At 39.1% G+C, this 27,526-nt stretch overlaps 1 protein-coding gene across 1 annotated transcript in view; it reads right to left on the reverse strand.

Annotated features, from left to right (window-relative positions):
- Positions 1 to 24,864: 24,864 nt before the first annotated feature.
- CDH17 (cadherin 17) overlaps positions 24,865 to 27,526 on the reverse strand; it is a 31,001-nt gene continuing 28,339 nt past the window's right edge. Inside the window, 1 exon segment of the mRNA XM_078151952.1 lies at positions 24,865 to 26,956. Coding sequence (XP_078008078.1) covers positions 26,850 to 26,956 — 107 coding nt within the window. The 3' untranslated portion in view covers positions 24,865 to 26,849.

Below are 27,526 nucleotides of genomic sequence, written 5' to 3' on the forward strand. Positions count from 1 at the left end.
TTACCACTTTAATTCACTGTAATGATCCCTGGATAAAAGCCCATTGAGATTGAGCTCATGTGCTATTTCCCATTCTCGTGTCCTCAGATTCAGTCTGTCGGGTCAGAGGGTACCCTCACCAGAGAAGTCATTGGATCTCCTCTGCTTGCACATATCCTGCAAACACCTGCAGAAGCTGCAGAATCAGGACACACCGTTCCAGCAAAAGCTCAAAGAGAGTCTCTTTTGAGTTTCATTATTTCTCATTCTGCCTTGGAAACACTGCCGTGTAGAGGATGAGATGGTAATGTTAATTCTACCTTTGGTCCTCTAAAGGTGATTGAAGTTGGGCAATTTAATAATTAGAACATTTCAGGGTCCTCTTCAAAGTACTGGTGCAGTTAACCTTGTTTTCTGAATTCAGCAGCATGCACTCCACATGTTCCTAGGTGCTGGGGGGTGGGGGGTACGGCAGCACTGCTGTCCTGACCTCCCCATAACTTTGTAAAGTCTGTGCCACAAGGAAGGAAATGTTATTTCTTCTTAGATTTCCCCTCACAGCTAAAGTCTGAATGCCAAACTGTGGTCCTGAATAAATTCTAAAGATGAGGAGGAGGCTATGATGAACAAAGAATGATACATTCTAAGATTTTCCATTCATCTAGTGGAAGCCAATACTAAAAAAGCCTAGAACCTGTGAAGAGACCAGAGTTGCTTTAGAACGTCCAGTAAGGGGTTCTGCTTTACAGGAGCTGGTATAAAGGGAAATGCTAAAACCAAATTCTCTGAAAACTTGTTTTGATCTTAATTTATAGACAAAATATTAAGAAAACTCCTTGAAATAAAAGCTAGAATTTATGTTTCAAATTTGAAATTTCAATCTTTTGAATGTATAAATTTGCAAATCACTTTGTATATATTATCTCATTTCATCCAAATGTCAACCCTGTGCATAGGTGTTGTTATTATCCTCATTTTACATATGGGAAAACTGAGGCAGACAGCAGTTAAGTGACTTGCTCAACATCTCTCACAGCTAGTCTGAAGTAGGGTTTGAACTCAGGCCTTCCTAACTCCAAGTAAAGTACTCTCTCCACTGTGTCAGCCAGCTGCCTAAGAGAAATTCTCCTTTTTTGAGAGGCTTCTAGAGGCTGAAACTGAAGGTGCAAAAGTGTCTACCCTACCCATATCTTATAAAAAAGGGACAGTCTTTGAATTCCCATGTTTTTAACTTTCTAAATTTTACTTTTTATTCTGAATTTAAACTCCCACAAAAATATATTCATATTTTTTCTATTAATAAGTATTTTCCCCTACCATATCCACCTTGATAGAAAAAGCAAACTCTTGTAAGAAACATACATAATCAAGCAAAACAAATTCCCACATTGACCATGCCCAAAAAAAGTACGTCTCATTTTGTACGTTTAGTCCATCACTCTTTGTTAGGAAATGGGTAGCAGGCTTCATCATGGACACTGTAGAATAATAGTTGATCATTTCATTGATCAGGTTTCTTAAGTATTTCAGAATTGTTCCTTTTTACAATGTTGTTGTATAGGTGTAAATTGTTCTCCTGATTTTGCTCACTTCACTCTGCATCAGTTAAATTAAGTCTTCCCCAGTTTCTCTTAAATTGTATTCATCTTTTTTTTTCAACACCATAATACTCCATTCATTTACATTCGTATGCCATAATTTGTTTAGCAATTCCCCAATTGATGGACACCAGTTCTTTTCTTTTCTTTTTTTTTTTGGGAGGGGACGTATACCAGTTCTTTGCCACCACTAAAAGAGTTGCTATAAAGCAACATAAAGGCCTTTTCCCTCTTTCTTTGATTTCTTTGGGATATAGGTCTAGTAGTAGTATTATTGGGTTCAAAGGTATGCAGTTTAGTAACTTTGGGGGCAGAGTTTTAAACGGCTTTCTAAAATGACTGTACCAAGGAGCAGCTAGGTGGTGCAGTGGATAGAACACTGAAATCAAGAGGACCTGAGTTCAAATTTGACTTCAGAAACTTGACACGTACCAACTGAGTGACCCAAGGCAAGTCACTTAACCCCTAGGCCTCCTGCCCAACAAATGGCTGTACCAATTCACAGCTCTGCTAACAGTGCATTCTTGTACATATCTTCCCATAGCCCCTCCAATAGTAATAATTTTCCTTTTTCTCAACTTTGCCAATAGGATGGGTGTAGGGTGGAATGTCAAAGTTGCTTTAATTTCCATTTCTCAAATTATTAGTGACTATTAATAACTTGGATATCTTCCCTTAATCACTACTTATTCATATCCTTTGACCATTTGTCAGTTATTCTTATAAGTTTGAATCAGTTCCTTATATGTTTTAGAAATTAGACCTTTATCACAGAAACTTGCAGCAAATGTGTTTTTTTTTCTTTTTATCCATTTCCCTTCTAATCTTAGGTGTGTTGGTTTTGCTTTTGCAAAAACTTTTTATGTAATGGAAATTGTTCATTTTATTTTCTGCAATCCTCTCTATTTTTCATTTGGGAGAGTTGTTTTTCTCTACAATGTTGCTGTCCTTGTACAAATTACTCTCCTGGTTCTGCTCACTTCACTCTGCATCAGTTCACACTACTTGGTATTCCCAGAAATTGTCTATTTCATCATTTATGTGCAGTAATATTCTACTACATTCATACATCCCAATTTATTCAGCCATTCACCAATGGATGAGTATCAACTTAATTTCTAGTTCTTTTTCTTTTTCTTCTCCTTTTCTAAACCATTTTAGTTCTTTCTATAATTAAGAAGATTATCTGCCTTTCCCTTCCTTAACTCTTTCCATTCCTGTTTATTTCCCTATTGAGTTTACTGAATGGGTCCTTACACATTTATGTTACATAACCTCAATTGAGCCTATGAGACAATCCTTGTATAGCTCTCTAATTAACTCACTATTATACTCATCATAGCTATTCTTCCAAACTTTTCATCCTTCCTCAATCCCCTGTTTGACATATAAAGTCCTGCATAACCTGCTTTCCCAACCTTTCCAGTATTCTTAGGCCCTATATCACCAACCTTACCTTCCATATACTTTGTGATCCAAATAATACTGGCTTCCTTGCTGTTTCTCAGACAAGACACTTCATCTGCTGATTTTTAGCATTTTCACTGACTGTCCTCCATGCCTGAGATGTTCTCCTTCCTTATCTCTGTCTCTTTGTTCTATGACTTCCTTCAAGTCCCTGCTAAAATCCATCTTCTACAGGAAAACTTTCCTGACTCCCTTTAATGCTCTCACGTCTTCTTTCTATTAATTATCCCCAATTGATCTTGTATGTACTTGCTTGTATGTAATCATTTACATATTGTCTCTCCCATCAGATTGTGAAGTCTTTAAGAGCAGAGATTATATTTTCCTTTTCTTTGTATGTTTAGTACCTATCTTAATGCCTGAGACATAGTAGGTACTTCATAAATGTTAATTGACTGAGATCAGTTTTTTTTAAATATTTACATGCATGTTCAACCCTTTTTGTCCATCTCAGAAAAGATATTCATCTAAGGTCCATTTCTCCTACCCTTTACACCATATGTTTATATTGTCCTCACACACCTTAAATATGAGACATAGCAAGTTCTTCCTCTTTTATAAATTAGTGTGTTCTTTATCCTTCCTTCTCTTATTCTTCTTCAGACTCTCAGAATGGAACCAGTCCATCCCCACATGGACCTTTGTTATTTTTACTTAACTTTTGGAAAACATTAAGCTACTGAAGGGAAAATTTTTTATACTTTTTTTCTTTTCCCATTTGTTACAATGTTAGCACTTATTGGTTAAGAACAAACCCAGCACTGCAAAAATTTCAGAAAGACATTTATTAAGTCATCCAGCAGAGGGGAGAGATGAAAAAAGTGTTCTGGTCCCCTGAACTTCTATGGCTTACACATTATATAGAGGTCAAACAAAGGACCAAGAAAACAGCCATCTCATTAGCTAGTACAGAGGCAGTTTCCAGACAAGACATGTAAGTACTTGAGATGTATAATGGGAGAATATCAACAATCTCAGATATGCAGATGATACCACTCTGATGGTAGAAAGTGAAGAGGAATTAAGAAGCCTCTTGATGAGAGTGAAAGAGGAGAGCGTAAAAGGTGGCTTGAAGCTTAACTTAAAAAAAAAAACTAAGATCTTGGCAACTGGTCCCATCATTTCCTGGGAAATAGAGGGAGAAGAAATAGGAGCAATGTCAGATTTTATATTCTTGGGCTCAAAGATCGCTGCAGACCATGACTGCAGCCATGAAATTAAAAGATGCTCCTTGTAAGAAAAGCTATGGCAAATCTGGACAGTGTACTAAAAAGCAGAGACATCACCTTGCCAGCAAAGATCTGGATATTTGAAGCTATGGTTTTCCATTAGTAATGTATGGTTGTGAGACTTGGACTATAAGGAAAGCTGAGTATTGAAGAATTAATGCCTTTGAATTGTACTTTGAGAGAAGACTTTTGAGAGTCCCTTGAACAGTAAGGAGATCAAATCAGTCAATACTTAAAGAAATTAATTTAGGCTCTTCGGTAATAGGCCAAATACCAAAGATTAGCTTAAATACTTTGGCCACATAATGAGAAGATGAAACTCCTTGGAAAATATCCTGATGTTGAGAAAGATTGAAGGCAAAAGGAAAAGTGGACAGTAGGGGATGAGATGGATAGGTGGTATCATGGAAACAGTGAACAAGAACTCAGACAGACTTTGAGAGACAGTGGAGGATAGAAGGTGTTACATGCTACGTCCGTGGGGGTCATGGAGTCGAACACGACTGCTCAACTCAACAACAACAATAAGTTACATTCCTTGCATCACCAATCAATTCCTCTGGAAAGTTTTTTGTTTTTTGTTTTTTTGTTTTTTCTGGCTCAATATAACCTGCAGTGCTGAGTTAAATATTAAACAAATCTGATCTCTAAGCAGCAAGTCTGGTCTCTGAGACACACAAGGTTAGGTTCAACCAATGCAATAAAGTTTTCCCCCAAACCACAGCATCAAAAATCACTTTCCAATTGCTCAAATAAATTTATATTTTTAGATTTCTCTGAATACTGTGTATTTCAGAGTTACTGCTCAGCTCGTTATTTTTACCAGAAATGCTTAAGAATCCTTTATTCCATTAAAAATCCATTTTCCCCTATAGAATTATACTCAGTTTGACAGGGCAAGTTATTCTTGGTTTTAAGTCTGTATCTTTCGCTTTTTGAATGATTGTATTCTAAAATATCTTCTCTTTTATGGCAGAACCTTCCAAATCTTATGTGAACTTTACTGTGGTTCCTTTAGTACTTGAACTCCTTTCTGGGTGCTTGTAGTATTTTCTCTTTGGTATAGAAGCTCTGGATTTTAGCAATGACATCTCTGGGACTTTTCATCTTGGAGTTTCTTCCAGGAGGTGATAGCTGATACTTTATATATTTACTTTGCCCTCTGATTCTAATAGGTCTGGGTAGTTTTCATTTCTGATTTCTTAAAATATAGTGTCAAGACTTTTAAATCTTTTTTTTTTCAGGAAATACAATGATTCTTAGAATATCTCCCTTTAACCTATTTCCAGGTCCTTTATATGTATTTTAATAAACCAATTTATCTTAATGCCTTAGTAGCCTCACTTGCTATCAAGAGACAAATGAATATTCCTAGGCAAGATTTAAATTGAACCAGATATTCCTAGGAGAAATCCTGTACAGTGATGAAAACCATTGAGTATACTTATTGAGAAGCTTCCAAGTTACAAACCCAAGCCCATGTGAGTACAGAGTGTTTTAGGCCATGTAGATTTTGGGAGAGTAGATTGCAAAGGGTGCAGAGAAAGTATACCTACAGGCAATAGCCTAGAATTCTACAGGGAAAGTCAATTTAGATGGAATGATAAGTTCACAAGGATAAAATTCTGAAAACAGAAAGGAAAACTATTTTCCCAAGTAGGAAAATGGAAAGTTAATAGAATAATAGATTTAGAACTGGAAGATGCCAACTCCTGCATCTAATCCAACTTCCTTATTTTATTAATGAGGAAACTGAGGCCTAGAAGGTGAGTGTGCTTGCCCAAAATCTTACAGGTAGTAAATGTCAGAGGAGGATTTGAACCCAGTTCCTCCCGCTCTACCAACATTCATGCACAGAAAATTCATTGACAAACTTATATTAAAAAACCAAAAACAGAAACAAAAACGAACAAACAAAAAATACAACCCATGGCAGTAAGGTCAGATATCAGGAAGAATACGAAAGAGTAGCATGGTGGTGTAGATAATACAGCAGGCTAAAATTCAGAATGAGCTAAAAGTAATGGGAAAAGCAAGGTCATAAAAAGAGAGGGCAGTATACAGATGGGGCTGGGACTTTGGATTTCATTAGTATAAGGATCTCCCTCAATGAAGAAACTCCCTCTTTAAATGCAGGTGAAAGAACAGGGATTTGCAAACTATCATCGCTGAACCAAATTCATCCTGCCTGGTTTTGTACAGATCAAGGAACTAAGAATGTTTTTTACATGTTTTCACGTAAAAATGTAAAATCGCAAATATAAAATGTAAAAATTGTAATATTTAAAATACAAAAACTATTCTTAGCTCGCTGGCCTGTACAAGTGGGCTGCAGTTTACTAATTCCTGTGGATTTATAGAGTTGCCTAGAACGCTGCGGGCTAGGTAACTTGTCTGGGCTCTCACAGCGTTAAGTGTCTGAGGCCAGATTTGAACTCAAGCTGAGTCTTCCTGGCTCCACGCACAGCATTCTATCCACTGCACCACTTAGCTGCCCTCTTAATAAAGTTACTCAGACTGTATTTGTGCACAAGTTGGAGAAATGTGGGCTAGATAATAGCATAGTTATGTAGATTTAAAGCTGGATGACTAGTTGAAACTAAAAAGTAATCATTAATGATTTTAAGAGGGTCTCTAGGGCAGCTAAGTGGCTCAGTGGGTAGAACGCCAGACTTGGAGTCAGGAAGATGAGTCTTCCTGAGTTTAAATCTGGCTTCAGACACTTACTAGTTGTGCTTCTGCGGACAAGTCACTTAATCCTGTTTGCCTTAGTTTCTTATCTACAAAATGAGCTGGAGAAGGAAACAACAAACCACTCTCTTTGCCAAGAAAACCCCAAACAGGGTCACCAAAAGTTGGACACGACTAACAATGACAAATTAGTGGAATGATTCAGGGATTTATGCTTAGAGCTATGCAATTTAATATTTTTGTCAATAACTTGGATAAAGATGTAGACTGGATGCACATGAGATTTGTAGATGACATAAAGCTGGTGGGACACCTAACACAAAACTGGATGGTAGAGTAGTATCCCAAAAGATCCCAATGGTCTCAAATATTTATAAGAGATAAATGAAATGCTACCCTTGGATTCCAAAATCCAATTTCACAACTACCAGATAGGGAAAACAGTTTATCTAAAAAAAAAAGATCTAAAGGGTTTTATGACATAGTAATTTAAAAAAAGCTCGTATGATCTGAGACTGAAGTTAAGAGAGTTGTAGTGTCGATTAGTGGGAAGCTTCTTGTGGTCGTTTGTCCTTCATTTTCCAAGAGGACCAGTGATATCACAGGATAATGTCTTGACTTGCTTGTGAATTGGATCTAAGTGACACAGAGTTGCACAAAGTTATCGGCCTCACTCTCTCTTCTAGATTCATCAAAATCCAGTGACAAGGAAAAAGTCAAGACAACTGGCAATGGCCTGGGATGCAGTGGGTGACTTTGGCATCTTCAATGTCTGACCAAGCTCTAAGTGCTCCACAGCACCTGCTTCAACTGACTTTATGGCCACTGGAACAAATGTGTTACTGTCAAGTGTAATCTTGTCAAATGGAGGACAGAGCTCCCAGAGGCAAACCAAGCTGCATATGCTGTCAGCTTCTCCTCTCCCAAGGAGAAAAGCGAATTATACCCAACAGCATCAATCCCTAATCACCAGTTTCCTCCTAACTGCTTGTATTCTGCCTTCCACATCCAGCACCCTACTGAAATCACATGGAACCAACGGCATTCTATATGGCAAATACAATCAATGGTCTTTTCTTTGTCCTCATCTTCCTTGACCTCTGCATTTGATATTCTTGACCACACCCATCAGGCAGGTGAAAGATAAAAATCTGGCCTTGAACCCTGAAAGGCCTAGTTTGAAACCCTACTTCTGACACATACTGGCTTTGTAATCCTGGGCAAGTGGCACCATGGCATTTTCCCTTGGTCTGACCATACATGCTCTATTGTGTTCAGTTTGGGATACCTTTTTTTAAAATATAAATTTATTTATTTTTAGTTTTCAACATTTACTTCCACAAGATTTTGAGTTCCAAATTTTCACCCCATCTTGCCCCTTCCCCCTACCCCAAGATGGCATGCATTCTGAATAGACCTTACCCTAGTCTGCCCTCTCTTCTATCTCTCCCCTCTTCTCTTATCCCCTTCCCCTTCTATTTTCCTGTAGGGCAGGATAGACTTCTGTACCCCATTTCCTGTATTTCTTATTTCCCAGTTGCATGTGAAAACATTTTTTTTAACATATGTTTTTTTAAAACTTTGGGTTCCAAATTTTCTCCCTTCGTCCCTCACCACCACCCTCATTGAGAAGGCAAGCAACTCAATATAGGTTATACATGTGCAGTTATGCAAAATGCTTTCATAGTAGACATGTTGTAAAAAACTAACTCTATTTCCCTTAATCCTATCCTGCCCCCCCCATTTATTCTATTCTTTCTTTTGACCCTATTCCTCCTCAGAAGTATTTACTTCTGATTACTCCCTTTCCCAATCTGCCCTTCTCTCTATCATCCCCCTGCTGTCTTGTCCCCTTCTCCCCCCTATTTCCCCTGTAGGGTAAGACAGATTTCCATACCCAATTGAATGTGTATGTTATTCCCTCCTTAAAACAAATCCTATGAGAATAAGATTCACTCATTCACTCTCTCCTTCCCCTATTTCCCCTCCACTATAAGAGCCTTTTCTTTTCTCTTTTTGTGTGTGTATGAGATAATTTACCCCATTCTACCTCTCCCTTTCTTCTTCTCCTAGTACAATCCTCTCTCATCCCTTAATTTTATTCTCCAGATATGACCCCTCAATCTTCAACTCACCCTGTGCCCTATGTCTATCTAGCTATCCATCTATCTATCCATCTATCTATCTATCTATCTATCTATCTATCTATCTATATATATATATATACATACATATAATTTTCCCTCCAACTACCCTAATACTGACAAAGGTCTCATGAGTTATAAATATCATCTTTCCATGCAGGAATGTAAACAGTTCAACCTTAATGAGTCTCTTATGATTTCTCTTTCCTGTTTACCTCTTCATGTTCCACTTGAGTCTTGTATTTGAAAGTCAAATTTTCTATTCAGCTCTGGTCTTTTCATCAAGAATGCTTGAAAGTCCTCTATTTCACTGAAGGACCATTTTTTTCCCCTAAAGGATTATACTCAGTTTTGCTGGGTAGGTGATTCTTGGTTGTAATCCTATCTCCTTTCCCCCCTGGAATATTATATTCCATGGCTTGTGGCCCTTTAACATAGAAGCTGCTAAATCTTGTGTTATCCTGATTGTGTTTCCACAATACTTGAATTGTTTCTTTCTGGCAGCTTGTAATATTTTCTTCTTGACCTGGGAACTCTGGAATTTGGCTACAATATGCCTAGAAGTTTCCTTTGGGGATCTCTTTCAGGAGGAGATTAGTGGATTCTTTCAATTTCTATATTGCCCTCTGGTTCTAAAATATCAGGGCAGTTTTCCTTGATAATTTCTTGAAAGATGATGTCTAGGCTCTTCTTTTGATCATGGCTTTCAGAGAGTCCAGTAATTTTTAAATTCTCTCTCCTGGATCTATTTTCCAGGTCAGTTGTTTTTCCAATGAGATATTTCACATTGTCTTCTATTTTTTCATTCTTTTGGATGTGTTTCTTGATTTCTCATAAAGTCACTAGCTTCCAATTGCTCTATTCTAATTTTTAAGCATTTTCTTCAGTAATCTTTTGGACTTCCTTTTCCATGTAGCCAATTTTGCTTTTTAGGGCATTCTTCTCCTCATTGGCCTTTTGGAACTCTTTTGCCATTTGGGTTAGGCGATTTTCTTAAGGTGTTATTTTCTTCAGTATTTTCTTCGGTCTCCTTTAGCAAGCTGTTGACTTGTTTGTGTCATGATTTTCTTGCATCACTCTCATTTCTCTTCCCAGTTTTTCCTGTACTTCTCTTACTTGCTTCTCAAAATCCCTTTTGAGCTCTTCCAAGGCCTGGGACTGATTCATATTTTTCTTGGAGGCTTTGGATGTAGCAGCTTTGACTTTGTTGTCTTCTTCTGGTTGTGTATTTTGATCTTCTTTGTCACCAAAGTAAGATAATATAGCCCATCTCTTTTTGTGCTGCTTGCTCATGATCCCGGCCAATTACTTGAGTTTAAAACTCTTTGTTAAGGTAAGAGTCTGCTTCCAATGTGGAGAATGTACTGTCCCAAGCTTTGGGGGTTTGTCCAGCTGTTTTCAGAGATACTTGTAGGGACCTGTAAGGAGCGAGGTGTTTACTTCTTTCCTGGCCTGTGCTCTGGTCTATTAGTGATCACAAGCACTCCTTTCTGTCCTGTAACTGTGAGGAGGATTCTCTCTTCACAGCCACTACAAGCTCCACCATGCCAGCACTTCTCCTCACCCCAGACCACTGCCCAGAACTGTGACCCAGATCCAAGCACTGGTAAAGCAAGAGATTCCTGCCTCAGCACTGGCAAGGAGATTCCTGCAATCCCCCTCTGATCAGCCACTGGATTCCCCCTCATTCTGTGGGCCAGAAGCTCAGGAGGCAGCTGTCCCCCCAGGGCCACGTTTTTGGGGAACTGGAACCACAACCCTGTGCTCCTATCTCAGCACTGCAGAAACAGACTTTTCCCACTGACCTTCTAAGTTGTCTGTGGCATTCATGGGTTGAGAAGTGTGGAAACCACACAGCTGCCCACAATTCAGTCCTCTAAGACCTGCTCCAGGTTTGCTGTGGCCTGCATGCCCATGCTACACTACACTCTGCTCCCAGCCTGATGTGAAATACCTTTCTGATCAATCATCCAGGTTGTCTTGGCTGGAAATTTGTTTCACTTTGTCTTTTTGTGGGTTCTGCTGCTTTAGAATTTGTTTAGAGCCATTTTTTATAGGTGTTTGGAGGGGTTTGGGGAAGAGCTCAAGCAAGTCACTGCTTTCACTGCGCCATCTTGTTGGGATACCATTTTTAAAAAAAAGATGTTGGTGATCTAGTGCATGTCCAGGAAATGGTGAACAAGGTTGTGAAGGTCCTCAAGGTCAAGCCATATGGGAGTCATTCAGCCTGGAAAGAAGAGTAGACTTGAGGGAATGTGATAGTTGTCTTCAAATACTTGAAGAGCCATCAGGTAGAAGAGGGATTAGCCTTATTCTTGACCCAAGAAGATAGAATGAGGAGAAATGAGTAGAAGTTGCAAAGAGACACATTTAGGTTTGATATCAAGAAAGAAAGATTTTCAAAAAGAACAATAGAGAAGTGCAATGTACTGCCTTGATTGCTCTCATTTTGTATGTATCTGTTTGCCTTTTGGCTCCTCCATTAGATTGTAAGCTCCTTGAGGGCAGGCACTATCTTTTGCCTCTTTTTATAAAAAGAGGCAGCACAGTACCTGGCACAAAGTTGGGTGCTTAATAAATGTTTTTTAGTTGATTGGTTGTCTCCAAATAAAGGCTGGATGTTCCCAAAAGAAAGTAATATCCTTGAGGGCAGGGAGTATCTCATTACTGTCTTTTTATTACAGCTACACAGAACAGTACTTAATGACTGTTTATTGGATGATCACTTAAAGCTTGGCTATTTTATAAAGAAGATTCTTTTTTAAGCATGTTAATCAATCTCTGATCTCCCCCTCTAAATATAAGATTCTGAAAGTCCATGATCACACAAATGGGGAAACTGAGGTCTACTTTGGGGTAGGGAGTGGGGAGTTCTATATACTTTGCTTTGGCTTCACTTATTATTTTCAAGCTGTAAGTAGTTCATGATATTTTGTACTTTGAAGCTAACATTTTAATAACTTAAAAAAAATTAATTCATGAGAGATAGAATGGTACAAGCCAGCCTTGGAATCAGGAAGATCTGAATTCAAATTCCCACCCCTGACACATGCTATCTACGTGACCTAGTATAACTCATTTAACTTCTCAGTGCCCTACGCAACATTCTAAGGCTATAAGTTGTTGGCCTGCATTGATAGAGGGGATTTTCTTATCAAAGAGCTACTTATAGCAATAAGCTACGGCTCCAGTCCCTATCTCTATCAATACTTACACCAGGAGGTTCTTGGTGTGAAAGAAAAAAAAAACATGGTGCCATACCATAAACAAAGAATCTCAGCCAAGACTAGAGTAGAATCAGAAATTCTGGGTTCCTATTCACTAATAAATATTGGATCAGTACAGATGCTACATTTTCCACCACATCCACCTCTTTGGCACACCCAGGACTTTAGTTGCTTTTGGCATTTTGCAGTTCTAAACCTGGCTCCAATAGCAATGTCCTGAGTTCAGAACCAAGAGAAGGTGGGGCTTCCTTCAGCCTGAAAACCCCTAATTCATCTTCCTCTACTTATACCTGGCCTGGAAGACTAAAGAGTTTTCTAGGAGATCAGAACCAGATAATATTTTCCAAGTTCAGGAGCTGCTCCCTCCTTTCAAAGAAAAAGAAAAGAAGAAATTAAAGAGAGAGAGTGAGGGAAACCTAAAATTCTTATTTCCTAATCCTATTGAATTAGACCTTCACAAAGCAGGACAAGCAAAGACATTATCCATGGTACCGCAACACTGGGCAAAGCTTTTGGGAAGCATTGCCACTCCCTCCATTCCCCCAGCCCATCCAGAAAGTACAGATTGTGCAGATCCTTGGTCACTGCCCCATTGCCTTGAAAGGCAGCCCAGTGCTATATTCATCATTCTTTTCACCACAAGCATATTAATAAATGTTTGTTCAATAGAAATGAAGTATGTCTGTGCTTCTTTACATTTCAAACACGACTTTGGCAGAGGTCATGGTCACTGCTCCTATAGGACTGTATTCAAGAGCTAGGCCTACTCAAGAAGGCAGCCACCCAGGGGGAAAGATCCAGGCAACACATATCCCAATGACTTCATCCTTAGGTTACATGTGTATTGCTGTCCTTGGCAGAGAAGTGGGGATTAGTATTCGTATTTGTCTGAAATGTCCAGAAGCGTTTTAAAAAAGATGGAGTCTCTTTTGTTTGTTTATTTAACTTATATTAGAAAGTTATTTTAATCAGTTCTTCCATATTTTGCTTTTGAAAACTTTGCTGATGTCCAATAATGGGCAAGGTAATAGTACCACAATTAAACTAACGGCTTGCTTAGGCTGTAAAGAAATTTCTGTTCACCAAGAAAATCCCTTAACATTATGATTCCTTGGCAAAGAAGGCAGAGAGATTGGTTATAAGGTGTATCTGGCCACTGGACCTAAATGGCTCCAGAGGAGAAAGTGAGGCCGGTGACTTTGCATTCCCTCATTTAAATCCAATTCACTTGCATGTCATGGCATCACTTCCCTGATGTCATGGTCCTCTTTGAGAATGAAGGACAAACAACAATGACAACAAGTCAACCACTCTGGAACTAAATAAATTAACCTTCCCTAAATACCACATTCCTTCTCTCACCTTTACACCTTTGTAAAGACTGTGCTCCATGCTTAGGATGTCCTCCCTTCTCTCTTTGTTTATTGAAACCTTTAACTCCTTTCAAAGCTCAGCCCAAGTGCCACCTTCTACAGGACTTGCCTAAAACCCAGAATTGCAAATGTTCCTTCATTTCCTGAAATTACCTTGCACTTATTTTATATTTACTTATCTATGTATATGCTGTCCTGTGGGCCTCTCCCCAACTCCAGTAGAACATATAAGCTCTAGAAGTAGGGATTATACCATCTTGGTCTTTATATTTCCAACACCTAACAGTGCTGGGTGAAGACACTTAATAAATGATTGTTGAAATAAATTAGCAAAGTAAGTTGCAGTCTTAGAAGACCTAGGGCCCCTTCCTAGTTCATCTTCACAGGCAAGTAATTTAAATACCCATCATGCACTAGCCCTCTCTTGTGAACTTTCACTTTAACTTTCTGGGTTGGCTTGCTTAGGGCACTGGGCTTGGAGTCAGGAAGTCCTGAGTCTGAAACACCAAATCTAGCCTCAGATACTCACAAGCTGTGTGACTCTGGGCAAATCACTTTACTTAACCTTTGCCTGCCTCAGTTTCCTCAATTGTAAAATAGTGATAATAATAGTACCTATCTCCCAGAGTTGTGGGGATTAAGTGAGACAACATTTGTAAAGCACTCAGAATAATACCTGGTACACCGTAGGCATTTAATGTTTCTTTCCTTCCATCTTTCATGCTGGAAGGTCTAGGATGGTTCTCAGAGAGGGGGAGCAACCATGCAGTTAATTCCTACCACTCACTATGCTAGAACTCTAAAATAGTCACCTGTAAATGATAGATCACAACATCTTACAGCAATCGTTATTCAGTTGTTTTAGTCGTGTGTGACTCAACATGGCCATTTGTCCAGAGCCTTAATCCTGAAAGATAAGAGGAAAGAGAAGTGGAAAGGCTGCTGTCAGAACTATATCAGCTAAAGTTGAAGCTAGATGTGGTGAATATTCATCATGGTTATTGTTATTCAGTTGTGTCTGACTCTTTATAACCGCATTTGGGGTTTTCTGGGCAGAGGTACTAAAGTGGTTTGCCAATTTCCTTCTCCTGCACATTTTACAGATGAGGAAACTGAGGCAAATAAGATTAAGTGACTTACTGAGGGCCACACAGCTAGTGTCTGAGGCTAGACTTGAACTCAGGAAGATGAGTCTTCCTGACTCCAGACTCAGCACTCTAGCCATTGTGCCACTTCGCTGCCCATTGGTAAATACTATAGTTGTTGCTAAAGATTAAGTCCATCAAAGCAAAAGATTAGCTGGGAGACAGAATCTGAAAATCACCCAGCAGATCAATTAGTTTGGCTGAATTGTTGTGCCCAATGAGATGTTTGTCAAGTGCAGTGTGAATCAACTCATTGGAAGCAGCTGTTCTACATAGAAGCTGTGTTCAGCATGAAACTTTGACAGATGGTTCCTAAGGTAAAAAGAAGAGCCAAAGTTTATACTTCCAGAGTTGTGAGTTATCCTAAGCACTTGAGTTTTCTTCTCTTATGTCTCATTAGTAGATTTTTATAAGTGTGTCTGTTCTCCCCCATATATACTAAATGCATTGGTGAGAAATATTAACTAGGTTTATGTGTGGCTTGTGGTATAGTTATTAGTTCAGCATTTATTTTAATATAGGAGAAGCTGTGATGTTATTACTTCTTTCACCTTATTGTTAAGTAAATTATTATGTTTAAGATGTAAATGTGTCACCATTATGAATGCTGGGTTGTATGTAAATGAAAGCATATTAGTGGGGGCTTGAGGGCTAAAGTGGTAAGTAGGTAAAATGTACTCCCCCAACAAGGTTATCTCAGTACTCTAAATCTGACTGTGACCATGTAGTGGTTCTTCTCCAGGAACAGATTTGCCAAAATAGCATCTGTTGTTTTTTACTTTGGTGTTCTTCAGTCTGGCCTGTATGGTTCATCTCTAATAAACCTTGTCTTTGGTTGAAAGAAGACTTGGGTCAAATTTATTCAGACAGGACCCATGAGTTGTGATTTTGGGATCCCAGCACCCCTAGCATCTATACCTCAACAATACCACTTCTAGGTCTGTAACCCCAAAGAGATCATAAAAATGAGAAAAGGACCCCCTCTCATTAATTTGTCAGGCCTTGTTAAGCCTACTTCAACAATGTCTCTTACACCCATCCTTTTTTCTGTACTCATATAGTCTGTGTCCTAATTCATGCTGTCATCACTTTTTGCTTGGACAAGTCTAATAGTCTCCTAATTGGTTTTCCTGCCTCCAATTGCTCCTTTCCCTAATCCATTCTCTAGACAGCTGCCAAATTAGTATTCTTTAAATACAGATTTGGAAGCACTCTGGCTTTCTTTAGATTTAATCCAACATATAACATGTATCACAATACTCTTCAAATGGATATAGTGACTATATATGAAACATCATAACATTAAAAAACTATGTTTCCAGGGAGATAACTAAGGATATAATCTCCCACAACTATGGACAGGAAGGGAAAGAATTTTTGAACAAACAAAGGATTTGGAGGATCACAAAAGATGAAACCATAATTTTGATTACATAAAATTGAAAAGAAAAATTTGAGCAAATAAAATCAATGCAGTTGAAATTGGAAGGGTAAAAGTTAATTCCAGGGAAAGAAATCTTTGTAGCAAATCTCTCTCATAAAGATCTGATATCATTTTTTTCCACAACAAAGCCAATTCAACTAAAATTGGAAGGGAAGCAGAATCAATTTTACAGCCAGTATCTCTGATAAATGCTCTCCTTTATCCTAGGCCCTGTCTCCCTTTGATACCCTAATGAAGCCTAGTCTTATCCAAGCCCCATTCAACCTCTTCCTCCTCTATCTTCTAGTTCTTTGTTACCCTAATAAAGCCTAGCCCTCCATTGTCTATTCCAGGATGACCCCATTCAACCTTCTAGACACTCCCACAGGGATTCTACCTAAACTCTTCCCCCAGTCACCTCAGCTTCAGGAACCTCCTCCCAGGCCCTCCTCCGATCACCCCAAATTACTTGGCTGTATATAAGATCCATTCTGGCCCCCATTTAAATTCTGAGGTTTCCTTATGCCCACTCATCCTCACAAATGTCGCTGATGTTCAGATTCCTTAAGAGCCTCGCCTGTATGGTTCATCTCTAATAAACCTTGTCTTTGGTTGAAAGAAGACTTGGGGCAAATTTATTCAGACAGAATCCGTGTGTTGTGATTTTGGGGTCCCAGCACCCCTAGCATCTACATTTCAACAATACCACTTCTAGGTCTGTAACCCCAAAAAGAACATAAAAATGAGAGAAGGACTCACATGTACAAAAATATTTATAGCAGCTCTCTTTGTGGTGGCCAAGAATTGGAAATTGAGGGCATGTCCATCAATGGGGGAATGTCTAAACAAGCTGTGATATATGACTGTGATGGAATACTACTGTGCTATAAGAAATGATGAACTTGTTGATTTTAGAAAAACATGGAAAGACTTGCATGAAATAACAAAGAATGGAATGAGCAGAACCAAGAGAACTTCATACCCAGTAACAGCAATATTGTTCTAGAACAACTTTGAATGACTAAATTATTTTCAGTATTATAAATACTCAAAATAACTACAAAGGACCTATGAAGGAAGATATTAACCACATCCAGAGAAATAAAGAAGTATGTATAGTATGGTTTTACATACATACACATATTTGTGTCTAATGGTGGCCTTCTCTAGGGTCAGTTCTGGAAGAAGGAAGAAAAAAATAAAAAGTGCACAGCAGAGAACAAAAGAAAACTTAGAAGGAAACACAGAAAAGCAGGGTAACTTTGAAAATGATGCATAGTATTTATTATGTAGGGTGTTTTTTTTAAAGCAGACAGTGTGAAATAGAAATTCATGGTTTTATATGGAATCTTCTTTTTACGTTGTTCCGTATTCCTTTTTCTTTGTCTTTTTGTATGTAAGTTCAAAATGAATTAAAAAAATATGAATGGGATGGATTCAGAGAAGCCTAGGAAGATGTGTATGAACAAATGCTGACTGAAGTGAGCAAAACCAGGTGAAAAATTTATACAATGACCACAGAATTGTACATATAAAGTACACTATCTCTTTAAGATAAACAGAGCAGTTTAGTGATGAGAGGAACAGAAACAGTGGTTTTGTCTAAGGAAGAAATGTATATTGAATGTCAAGTGATGTGGAATATTGCTGCTGTTATGGATAGACTTTATGATGTCTAATATGAGTAGAAAAAGATTTTTGCTTTCATATATATTGCTGGGATGTGTATGAAGAAGCAACTCTGAGGTAAGATTTGGACAGTTTGGGAGATGAAATGAGATGTATAGATGTGAAGACTTGGATCTCTTTCTCAACAAAGAGTGATGCCATATTTGTTTGTGAACAGTTTGATGTTATAAAGAGAGAAAGATCTTTTACTTACTAATAACTTTAATAAATTTACTAATAAATTTACAAATAATGTAAATGTAAAGGAACAGTTTCAAGGGCACCAAAGAGATAGGCTACTGGGTTGCAACTTTCAGGGCTACAATTATGATGGTATATCAGCTAATTTGCATATACATATGCTTTATGACTAAAAGTGTCCAAACTAAAAAAATGAGAAATCATATAAACATTTAGAGACTGGGGTATGAGTTTTAAAAGAACTATCAATTTAATAGAGAAATTTGGGAGGTTGTGACTTTTTATATAAAAGGCAAGTCACTGAGATTTAGGAGGATCTATACTTATTGTTGTTCATCCCTCCTTCTGGAAGAGGACCCGAGGGGGATGTCTTCACTTGCAAGTGACTTGGATTTAAGTGAGGCAGAGCTGTGCAAAGTCATCAGCCTCACTCTCTCCTCCAGAGTCATTCAAGTCCAGGGGCAAGACAAAAGTCAAGATGACTGGTGATGGCACGAGATGCTGTGGGTGACTTTTTAAACTCCCAGGTCTCAGTTTGTCAGAAGCAATGCCCATTCAATAATTAAAGGCTAGGTAAGAATGGAGACAAAAGATGGCCTAGTTTGCCTTCACAAAAGAATCATTCTGGGTTTCTGGCCAGAACAGAAAACCATTGCTATTTACACTCACTGGGAGCCACCAAAACCTGAAACAATGGCCAAGAGAGGATTGGGTTGGGACCTATTATTAGCTATTCAAAGAAAGCCAGAGTGATTTGGGTTTAAAGGGCAGTCAAGTAGCTCCATTTGAAACACAATGGGCCTGTTTTTCTAAGCTATATTTCAAGAAACCATAGATGAAAACTGCAAGACTAAGATTAATTGTCCCAGCTTTTTTGGGGAAAAAATACTGATAAAATAAGTAAATAGGAAATTTTTTTTAAAATCTTGTCTCCAATCTCCAAGAGATTGAATGGAATGCTGAAATAATGAAGCCCCCTCAGTGCAGGATAAAATCTAACCCCGCCTTATATTTTTCAGAAGCTGCCTTGCTGAGAAAGCAGAGTGTCAGGAGTAGATCAAGTGACAGAGCCACATCCTATTCACCGGATTCTATCCCTCCTCAGGCGCCTTCCCTAGTTGTTGAAGCAAACCATTCCTTGTTTCATACCCTTTTTGTCCTTTGTCCCCTTGCTTCTGGGGAGAAGTTTCCGCACTTAGACTGTGAGCTCTGAAGTCCAGCCAATGGGAAGAAGAGCCAGTGGATGGGTGGGGGTGGGGGGGAGTGGGGGTGGGGGATGTTCCGCCTTGGGGTCTATATAAACTTGCTCTGAGCTATGTGCCCATACGCTTCATTGCTGGCACCATCTTAAGCTACACAGGCCTGTGTCCTTTCTCATGAGAAAGCAATAAAACTCCTTTTTGCCTTTCTTAAGAAAAGTCTCTAACTGATTATTACAAGGGGGTTCATAAACACCCCACACAGGCTCAAGAGAGAATTGGCTTCATCGGTCAAGAGTTTCAGTGACAGCTCTTTACCTTCAACATACCTAGAGTTGTAAAGAGATGGAGCTTCCTATAAGGGCTATTTGTTCTCTGCTGCCTGAAGAAGGAAACTTCCTGAAAAGAAAATTTCTGGCTTGAGAAGGAAAAGCAGAGAGGACTTTGCATTTCCTATTCTGGTTAGCTGGAACTGTGTTCTGTATGTTCTGTTCTGATTGGACAGCACAGCACAGTTGAGGAAATAACTAGCTTGGACTATATAGCTCAGAAATGGTCAGTCTGATGAGCTTTTCAATGCTATAGATTAAAGAGCTATCGACATGCTATTCACGTTATAAGCTAACATTTTCTAAGTACTCTTTTAAGGGTAATGTTTAATTGTAAGAGTGTGTAAAGTTTCTGTTTGAGTAGAGGGGGGAAAAAGATTTCTCCAGCTGAAGAGTGGGGGATCAAGAATTAAGCAGTAGGTAGATGTGTAGTTTTATATAGTACAGATGTTCATGAAAGGACCAATAATATTAAAACCTGAAGTCTAAAGTTGTGAGTTAGCCTAAGCACATGTATTTTCCTTGCGTTTCCCTGCCTGGTTCCTGTAAGTTTGCACCTACTTTTCACCATAACTCTACTCTTGTGTATATATTTGGGAAAGTCTGATCTAGGTTTGTTGTATTTTGTAATATACCTCAAACCCATTGGTGAGTCAGGGGGATATTTACCCCAAGCACGTGAAGATGTCCCCGGGTTTAAGGGGTGGATGAGAACAGTTTGTTCTATTGGCCATGAAGGTGGCTGAATAGCCAGTGTGGAGCACTTAGAGCTTGATCAGATGTCAAAGACCGTAAGGTCATCCACTGCATCCTGGGCCATTGCCAGTCATTATGACTTTTGTCCTGCCACTGGACTTCAATGATTCTGGAAGAGACAGTAAGGCACTCTTCCTCTCTTAAATATAATTAATCCACAAGTCAAGACACCATCTGTGATGTCATTGGTCCTCTTTGAAAATAAAGGGCAAACAACACCAATATTATGATATACTTTATTACTTTTTGGCATTTTCTTCAATATACTAGTATCCATAGTATTATTACTTCTTTGTCTTATTGTTAAGTGGTTATATTTAAGGCTTAAAAGTGTTATTGTGAGTGGCTGGTTGCATAAATTGATAGTGTCAGACCCTCAGTCTCTTCCTTATCCATTAGGCATTCACTAGTCGGGTGATAGATACAATAATAATCATATTCTCTCATCCCAAACTCAGTATGGTATAGAGGTACAGTAAAAAGAGGGACAGAGTTGGAGTCTGGGAGACTCTAGGGTCAAATTTCTGACTTGAGACTTAGTTTCTGTGTGACTCTGGACAAACCACCTAAACTCTCCGAATTTCAGTTTCTTTATATGTAAAATAAAGATAATAATAGATGCCTTGTCCTTTGCAAGGGGATGTTACAAGATATTGTTGGTGAAAACAAGTACTGGACAAGTACACATGATTTTTCTCATTTAAAGATATAGATAATGGCTTATAAAGGGGCTAGATTGACTGCATCCATGCCAGAAAATTTTGACTTTCCCCATTCTACCAAATTGTACCCAAAGGGATGTTATGCCACCTTTCTTCCCAAAAAAACAAAGGCCTACAAAATTAAGTAAGAAGAGTAAAATGAGCTAATAAAATGCAGGGCCATCCCAGAGGAAGTCAAACACAGTGGGAGTTCCATCCTGTCCCCAGGCTGTGGCATGAGCTGTACTGAAATGTCAGAGGGTATATGCAGGGCCAACTAGATCCTAAGGGCAAAGAAAGTGAACCCACTGTACTTCCCTGTTTCCCTTTGGGAGGAGTTTGAACACTCATTGTGCAAGAGGCCATGGAAAACCCTGTGGGCAGTGCTATGGGTGAGGGGTGAAGGGGTGTGGCTTTCTCCTCCACCCCCTAATTTGGTGTCTTATGGAACTTTTCCCTAGGCATATGATGGTTCCATCCTTCATGAAACTGAGGAAATGCCTCTGGTTTTGACAGTGCCTGGGGCACATCCCCAGGCAGGACTGTTTCAGAGAGCTTCCACTGGCAGAGAGCCAGGCAGGCCTGGTTGTAGGGGCTTGTGACCAAAAAATGTTCTGTTTCGTCTAAGCCCTGTACTATATTCAAGAGTAACTAAAAAATGCTGTGTAAACACACCAACTATTTTTATTTCTTTCTTCCACATGCCCATATGCCTCCTCCTCCAACTTCTCCAAAACTAGATTTTCAAATCTTGGGCCTTCATGTCAGCATCCTTTCTGAGCAGTGGAAAAAATGAGAAAGCACCAAATGAGTATGCATTCTACCTCTTTCTGCTTTTCCCTCCACCTCCTGTCTTCCTTCTCTGCCTCATTCCCCACCCTACCTAATGAAGATCACATGAATAAATAAGTTTTTTGGGTGGAATGTAACCAATTTCCTAGGGACAAAATTACCATGTGGTGGCCTAAAATATGATTTCCTTCTTAGCACTGAACATTAGAAAAAACAAATTCTGTGGAAACATTTGATATTTCATTGTCCCAGATAATAGAATTCCTAATGGGCAATAAAAGTTCCTAACAGACTTTTCTGGTTTCAAATTTCCAGTTGTCTTAAATAAAGACCTGAGTCCTTTGAGATGTCCCTTACCTTAAAACGTACCAGTAAGTGTTGGGGATTAGGGAAGACTTCATGGAGGAACTATACCTTTAAGGACAGGTAAGAATTCAAAGAGCAGGGATGGGAAGGGAAGTAGAGAGAAGCACACTGAGCAGAAGGAATGTGATGGACACAGGTTCAGAAACAGGTTGACTCAGGATGATGCTACCCCTTCTTGGGCTAACTAGTCCTTGAGGAGGTGAAGCTGACAGTGAGGGGAAGAGTGATGGGCTATGGATACAAACTGTAAATTGTGAAGTGGGAAAGAAAGAAAGAAAGAAAGAAAGAAAGAAAGAAAGAAAGAAAGAAAGAAAGAAAGAAAGAAAGAAAGAAAGAAAGGAAGGAAGGAAGGAAGGAAGGAAGGAAGGAAGGAAGGAAGGAAGGAAGGAAGGAAGGAAGGAAGGAAGGAAAGGAGAAAAAGACAGGGAAGAAAAGGAAAAAGAGAGAATGAAAAAGTAACAAAGAAAAAGAAAGCATATTTATTAAGTACTTACCTTGTGCCAAGTACTGTGTTAAGTGCTAGGGATAGAGTAGAAAAAGTGAAAGTCTTCATTCTGGTGGAGCTCATACTCTAATTGAGGAAAAAAACACATAAAAGAAAGTTTAGCTGCCAGAGGCAGCTAGGTAGCACAGTAGATAGAGTGCTAGGCCTGGAGTCAGGAAGATTCATCTTCCTGAGTTCAAATCTGGCCTCAGACACTTATGAGTTGTCTGACCTTGGGTAAGTCACTTAACCCCATTTGCCTCAGTTTCCATGTTAGCTGGAGAAGGAAATGGCAAATCACTCCAGTATCTTTGCCAAGAAGACAGTAAATGGAATCGCAAAGAGTCAGATGTGACTGAGCAACATGACATTTCAATGGGTTTTCTTTTCATCTCTAATATTCCAGGACTTCATTATCCAGATGGATTTTCTACACCAGGGGTGGGGGACCTGTGGCCTTGAGGCCACTTGTGGCCCTCTAGGTCTTCAGGTGAGGCTCTTTGAATGAATCCAAACTTCACAGAATAAATCCACTTAATAAAAGGATTCGTTCTGTAAAACTTGGATGCAGTCAAAAGGCCCGCAGGTTCCCCGCCCTGGACACCAACAACATGCTCTTGGTACTCTTCTCCACATAAACTACCCCACTCTGCATCTGCTGATATGCCTGTTTTCAACTCTTGCAATAAGATGCCCCTCTCAGGTTAAGCTCATCACCTCTAATCTCATCACCACGCTGTTAACTCAAGCCTTGATTGACTCTACCTCCCTTTGCCTCTTCTCCCCTCTGACTGGATGGCTGGAGGGTCGAGTACTGAACTCCTCTCAGTATCTTCCTTTATGGAAGGCAGAAACTGGACTTTCGCTTACTTTAATCTGTATCTGCAGCTCTGCCTGGTTTCAGCTCCAGCAAATGAGATGGTCCCATGTACCAGACACCCTGTGGTATCCATCCCCTCTCCCTTTCCTGCCTCCTTTAGTATGTTTTTCTCTTCCCATTAGATTGTAAGCTTCTTGAGGGCAGGGACTGTCTTTCTCTATTAATTAATTGTATTTCCAGTGCTTAGCATGTGTTGTTCAGTCATTCAGTTGTGTCTGACTCTTTGAGACCCTGTGGACCGCACTGTACATGGAGTTTTCTTGGCAAAGATAGAGTGCTTTGCCATTTCCTTCTCCAGTGAATTAAGGCAACTTAACAGAAGTTCAGTGACTTGCTCAAGGTCATACTGTAGTAAGAGTCTGAGTCCAGATCTGAACTCAGGTCTTCCTGACTCCAGGCCTAGCACTCTATCCATTGAGCTACCTAGCTGCCTGCATGTTGCTGCTACTGTTCAGTCATGTCCTATTCTTTGTGATCTTGTGGACCGTACTACCCATGGGATAGATACATAGCAAAGACACTGGAATGGCTTGCCATTTTCTTTTCTAGTGGATTAAGGCAAACAGAGGTTAAGTGATTTGCCCAGGGTCACACAGTTAATAAGTATCTGAGGCTGGATTTGGACTCAGGGCTTCCTGATGCCAGGCCCAGTACTATCCACTGAGCCACCTACCTGTCTGCATATAGCAGGGGCTTAATAAATATTTATTGGTTTGAATTGGATTCCTCCCTAGAGAGCCCCAGCATTTTAACATGTCTGTTACAGTTTTTGTAGCATCTTGCTGCCTGCATCCCACCACTGGAAGCCAGACCTCATAAGCAGCTTGCTCTTAGACTTTTGATCCTCTAAAACATGGGGCCAAGTGGCAGGGATTGTGTGCAGGGGGTGAAAGAACTGTGGACGTGGGGAGTTGAGGTTTTTACTCTTTTTAAAAATAAAAATTTTAGGTAATCTGTCCTTGGAAGTTGCAGCCTAGTGGCTGTGTTAGCTAGGATTCATGGCACTTCAAAATTTTTTTCCTTCCAGGCTCCTTCTGCTCTGAAAAAAAAAATTGAGACTGATAGTTCATAGAGAGTCAATTCATTAACCATCTTGACCATCTTTCTCTCCAAGTACCTCTCTCTCCACAACTAATGCAAAGATCTAAGAATGGAAGTAGAAGAGAAAAGAAACAAATTTATAAAAGTCAAATTTTACTTTTATTTCACATCAACACTTCTTTTTATTTTCTTACATAGTAAAAATGCAAAAAAAAAAAAAAGACTAAAACTCTATTAAAATACACATACAAAAAGCATCCAAAGTTGGAAAGCAGCAGCCCATGAGGGTAATGCTGTGCTTGTAAAAGGCATGTTAATTGTTAGGCTTCTGCACCATGCACCATGGCTAAAATATAGCAAAGTTGCTGGTTAAGGATGCCTGGTTCAGGCCATTTAAAAACTGGGAAATCCAGCAAGCCATGCTGAGGGAAGAAAAACTAATGATGCTGAATTTCTTGTTGTTATTCGGGTAGATTAATCTCCTCCACCCACCCCAATTAAGGCCCAATTTTATTCTTTTCCTTCTATTATAAACTTTCCATACAAATGAGATAATATTGAGATACAGGTGGTTATATACAGACTAGAAGGCGGATACTGAGAAGTACCTTCTTCTTCCTGGTAAAGTACTGATGTGAAATGGGCTATATGGTGTCAGCTATGGCTAATTTGTTGGTTGTTTTGCTTAACTGTACACCTTTATTATAAGGAGAGGTTCTATCGTTGGGGTGGGAGTCTTGGGACATGATGAAGATTTGTTGTCCTCACCCACCCCAGATGGAATTTGAGCTTCTCGAAAACAAGACCCTTCTCAATTTTTTAGTAATATCCCCACCACTTAACTCCCTGCTTGGCACACAGTAAGCACTTAATAAATGCATTCCCATTGTAAGCACTTAATAAATGCTTTTCCATCGCATTCCATTCCATGCTTTTAAAAAAAGTATCAAAAGAACTCATTTTTAAAAGACATACAGAGAAAAAAGAGGATAAGTAATACCCAAGACTTCTGAAGCAGAGGGCCAGGACGTTTTGGTAGAGCGAAACTTGAAAATTCCTGGATGTGGATACTTTATACCACATCAAGCATAATGGAGAAAATGTGGATGGGAAATATCAGAACACCATGTTTCACTTCATAATTGTTGCACCTGATGGTATTTTTTTCAGTCCCAAAATTGATTTACAACCTTTCATCACAGAATCATTTTATGGTATAATTCTATTTGTCATGCCCCTTAGAAGGTAAACAGAGCAACAGTGTATTCACCAATGGCATATGGATATGCCTTTCTCTTGCACATTGCAAGTCACAGCCTAGAATTCTCAGTGCACTGACATTGTCAGTATATTTCCAAAAGTGGACTGTGTGGTTTGTTTAGTATTAAGGTATTGTCATTCAAGCTAATGAAGAGCCTTAGGTGCAAGGGGAGCGAATGGTCAGGAAAAGCTGCCATGAGAAAGTCATGTGACATGGTAAGACTTGCATCTTCCTCTAAACTGTACTGTTTGTCTACCAGTGATACAGTTTAGTAATAAATGATTTTTAAGCAATCACAGTGTAATTTTTTTAGAAAAGTTTCACGTAATGGTTGAACCCCACTTTTTTGCAAAAACAAAAATTGGCATAAAATCTGTGACGATTATGCAGTGAAATACTGTAGCAGAACTTGTACCAAGAGAGAGAGAGATACTGTCTTCCCTTCTGCAATGGTACTAAACAAACGGCAGTTTCCATGTCCTGACTATAAATACTTGAGGATCTGTGATTTTGTCAGGATGGGAATTGCATTGCCCATTGTCACACAGCCTAGTTTGTGCTGGGGACAGAATTTGAATCCATCGCTTTCTGACTCCTAGCCTTGTACTCTTTCCACTATAGTACCAGGCCTCCTGGGTCTCAATGCTCATTCAAACTCTTGGATAAATAACCAAGGGTGACGTAGAAGAAACATGCCATGGAAGAATGGAAAGTATGTGCCTGTATAACATTTAAAAGTAACTAAAGATTGGGTGAGAGGAACTTTCTGTCAAAAATCTGAAAGAGCAGATATTGGTTGATGTTTTTACATTTTTCAAAAAGCATAATGATGGAACAAAAGGTCACACTGGCAAATATGCATGTGGTAGTTAAACTCAAAAACTGCCCTTGATAATCATGTCCTTAGAGGTACATTTTCAGGTGACTGAGCACTTTCTAAATTGGTTTCATTTTGATTCTTCTTTTTCTTCAAATGGATAAATGTAGCTGTTAAAGTCACACCTGAAAGAGAAAAATCCATTGTAAAATAGATGCTAATAAAAAAAAAGTACACAGTCATTTAATGAGTTTGCAAAAGGTTCATATTAATCAACTGTAGGATAGGGACCAAAGGACAGTTGGGTGGCACAGTATACAGAGTGCAGGGCCTGAAGTCAGGAAGACTCATCTTCCTGCATTCAAATCTGGCCTCAGACACATACTAATGTGTGACCCTGGCTAAGTCACTTAACCCTGTTTGCCTCAGTTTCCTCAGCTGCAAAATGAGCTGGAGAAAGCAAGGGCAAATCACTCCAGTATCTCTGCCAAGAAAACCCTAAATGGGGTCACAAAGAGTTGGACACGAGCGAAATAACCGAACAACAACAAAGGATAGTCTTGTGATTTTGGTATGAGGCCACTAATCCACACATAAGAATCCCTTTTGGGACATATTGACTTAGTTTTAAAATGTGATATGATCTATGCTTTAATGTATTTATTTATTTTAATTTATTTTGAAATATTTTGTTAAGTATTTCCCAATTACATTTTCACTGGGTTCGGGCCACACTCATGAATATTGCCAGCTGA

This window comes from Phascolarctos cinereus, unplaced genomic scaffold (genome assembly GCF_003287225.1).
Source record: "Phascolarctos cinereus isolate Bilbo 61053 unplaced genomic scaffold, phaCin_HiC Scaffold_4;HRSCAF=312, whole genome shotgun sequence".
In the NCBI taxonomy this organism is placed as follows: Eukaryota; Metazoa; Chordata; class Mammalia; order Diprotodontia; family Phascolarctidae; genus Phascolarctos; species Phascolarctos cinereus.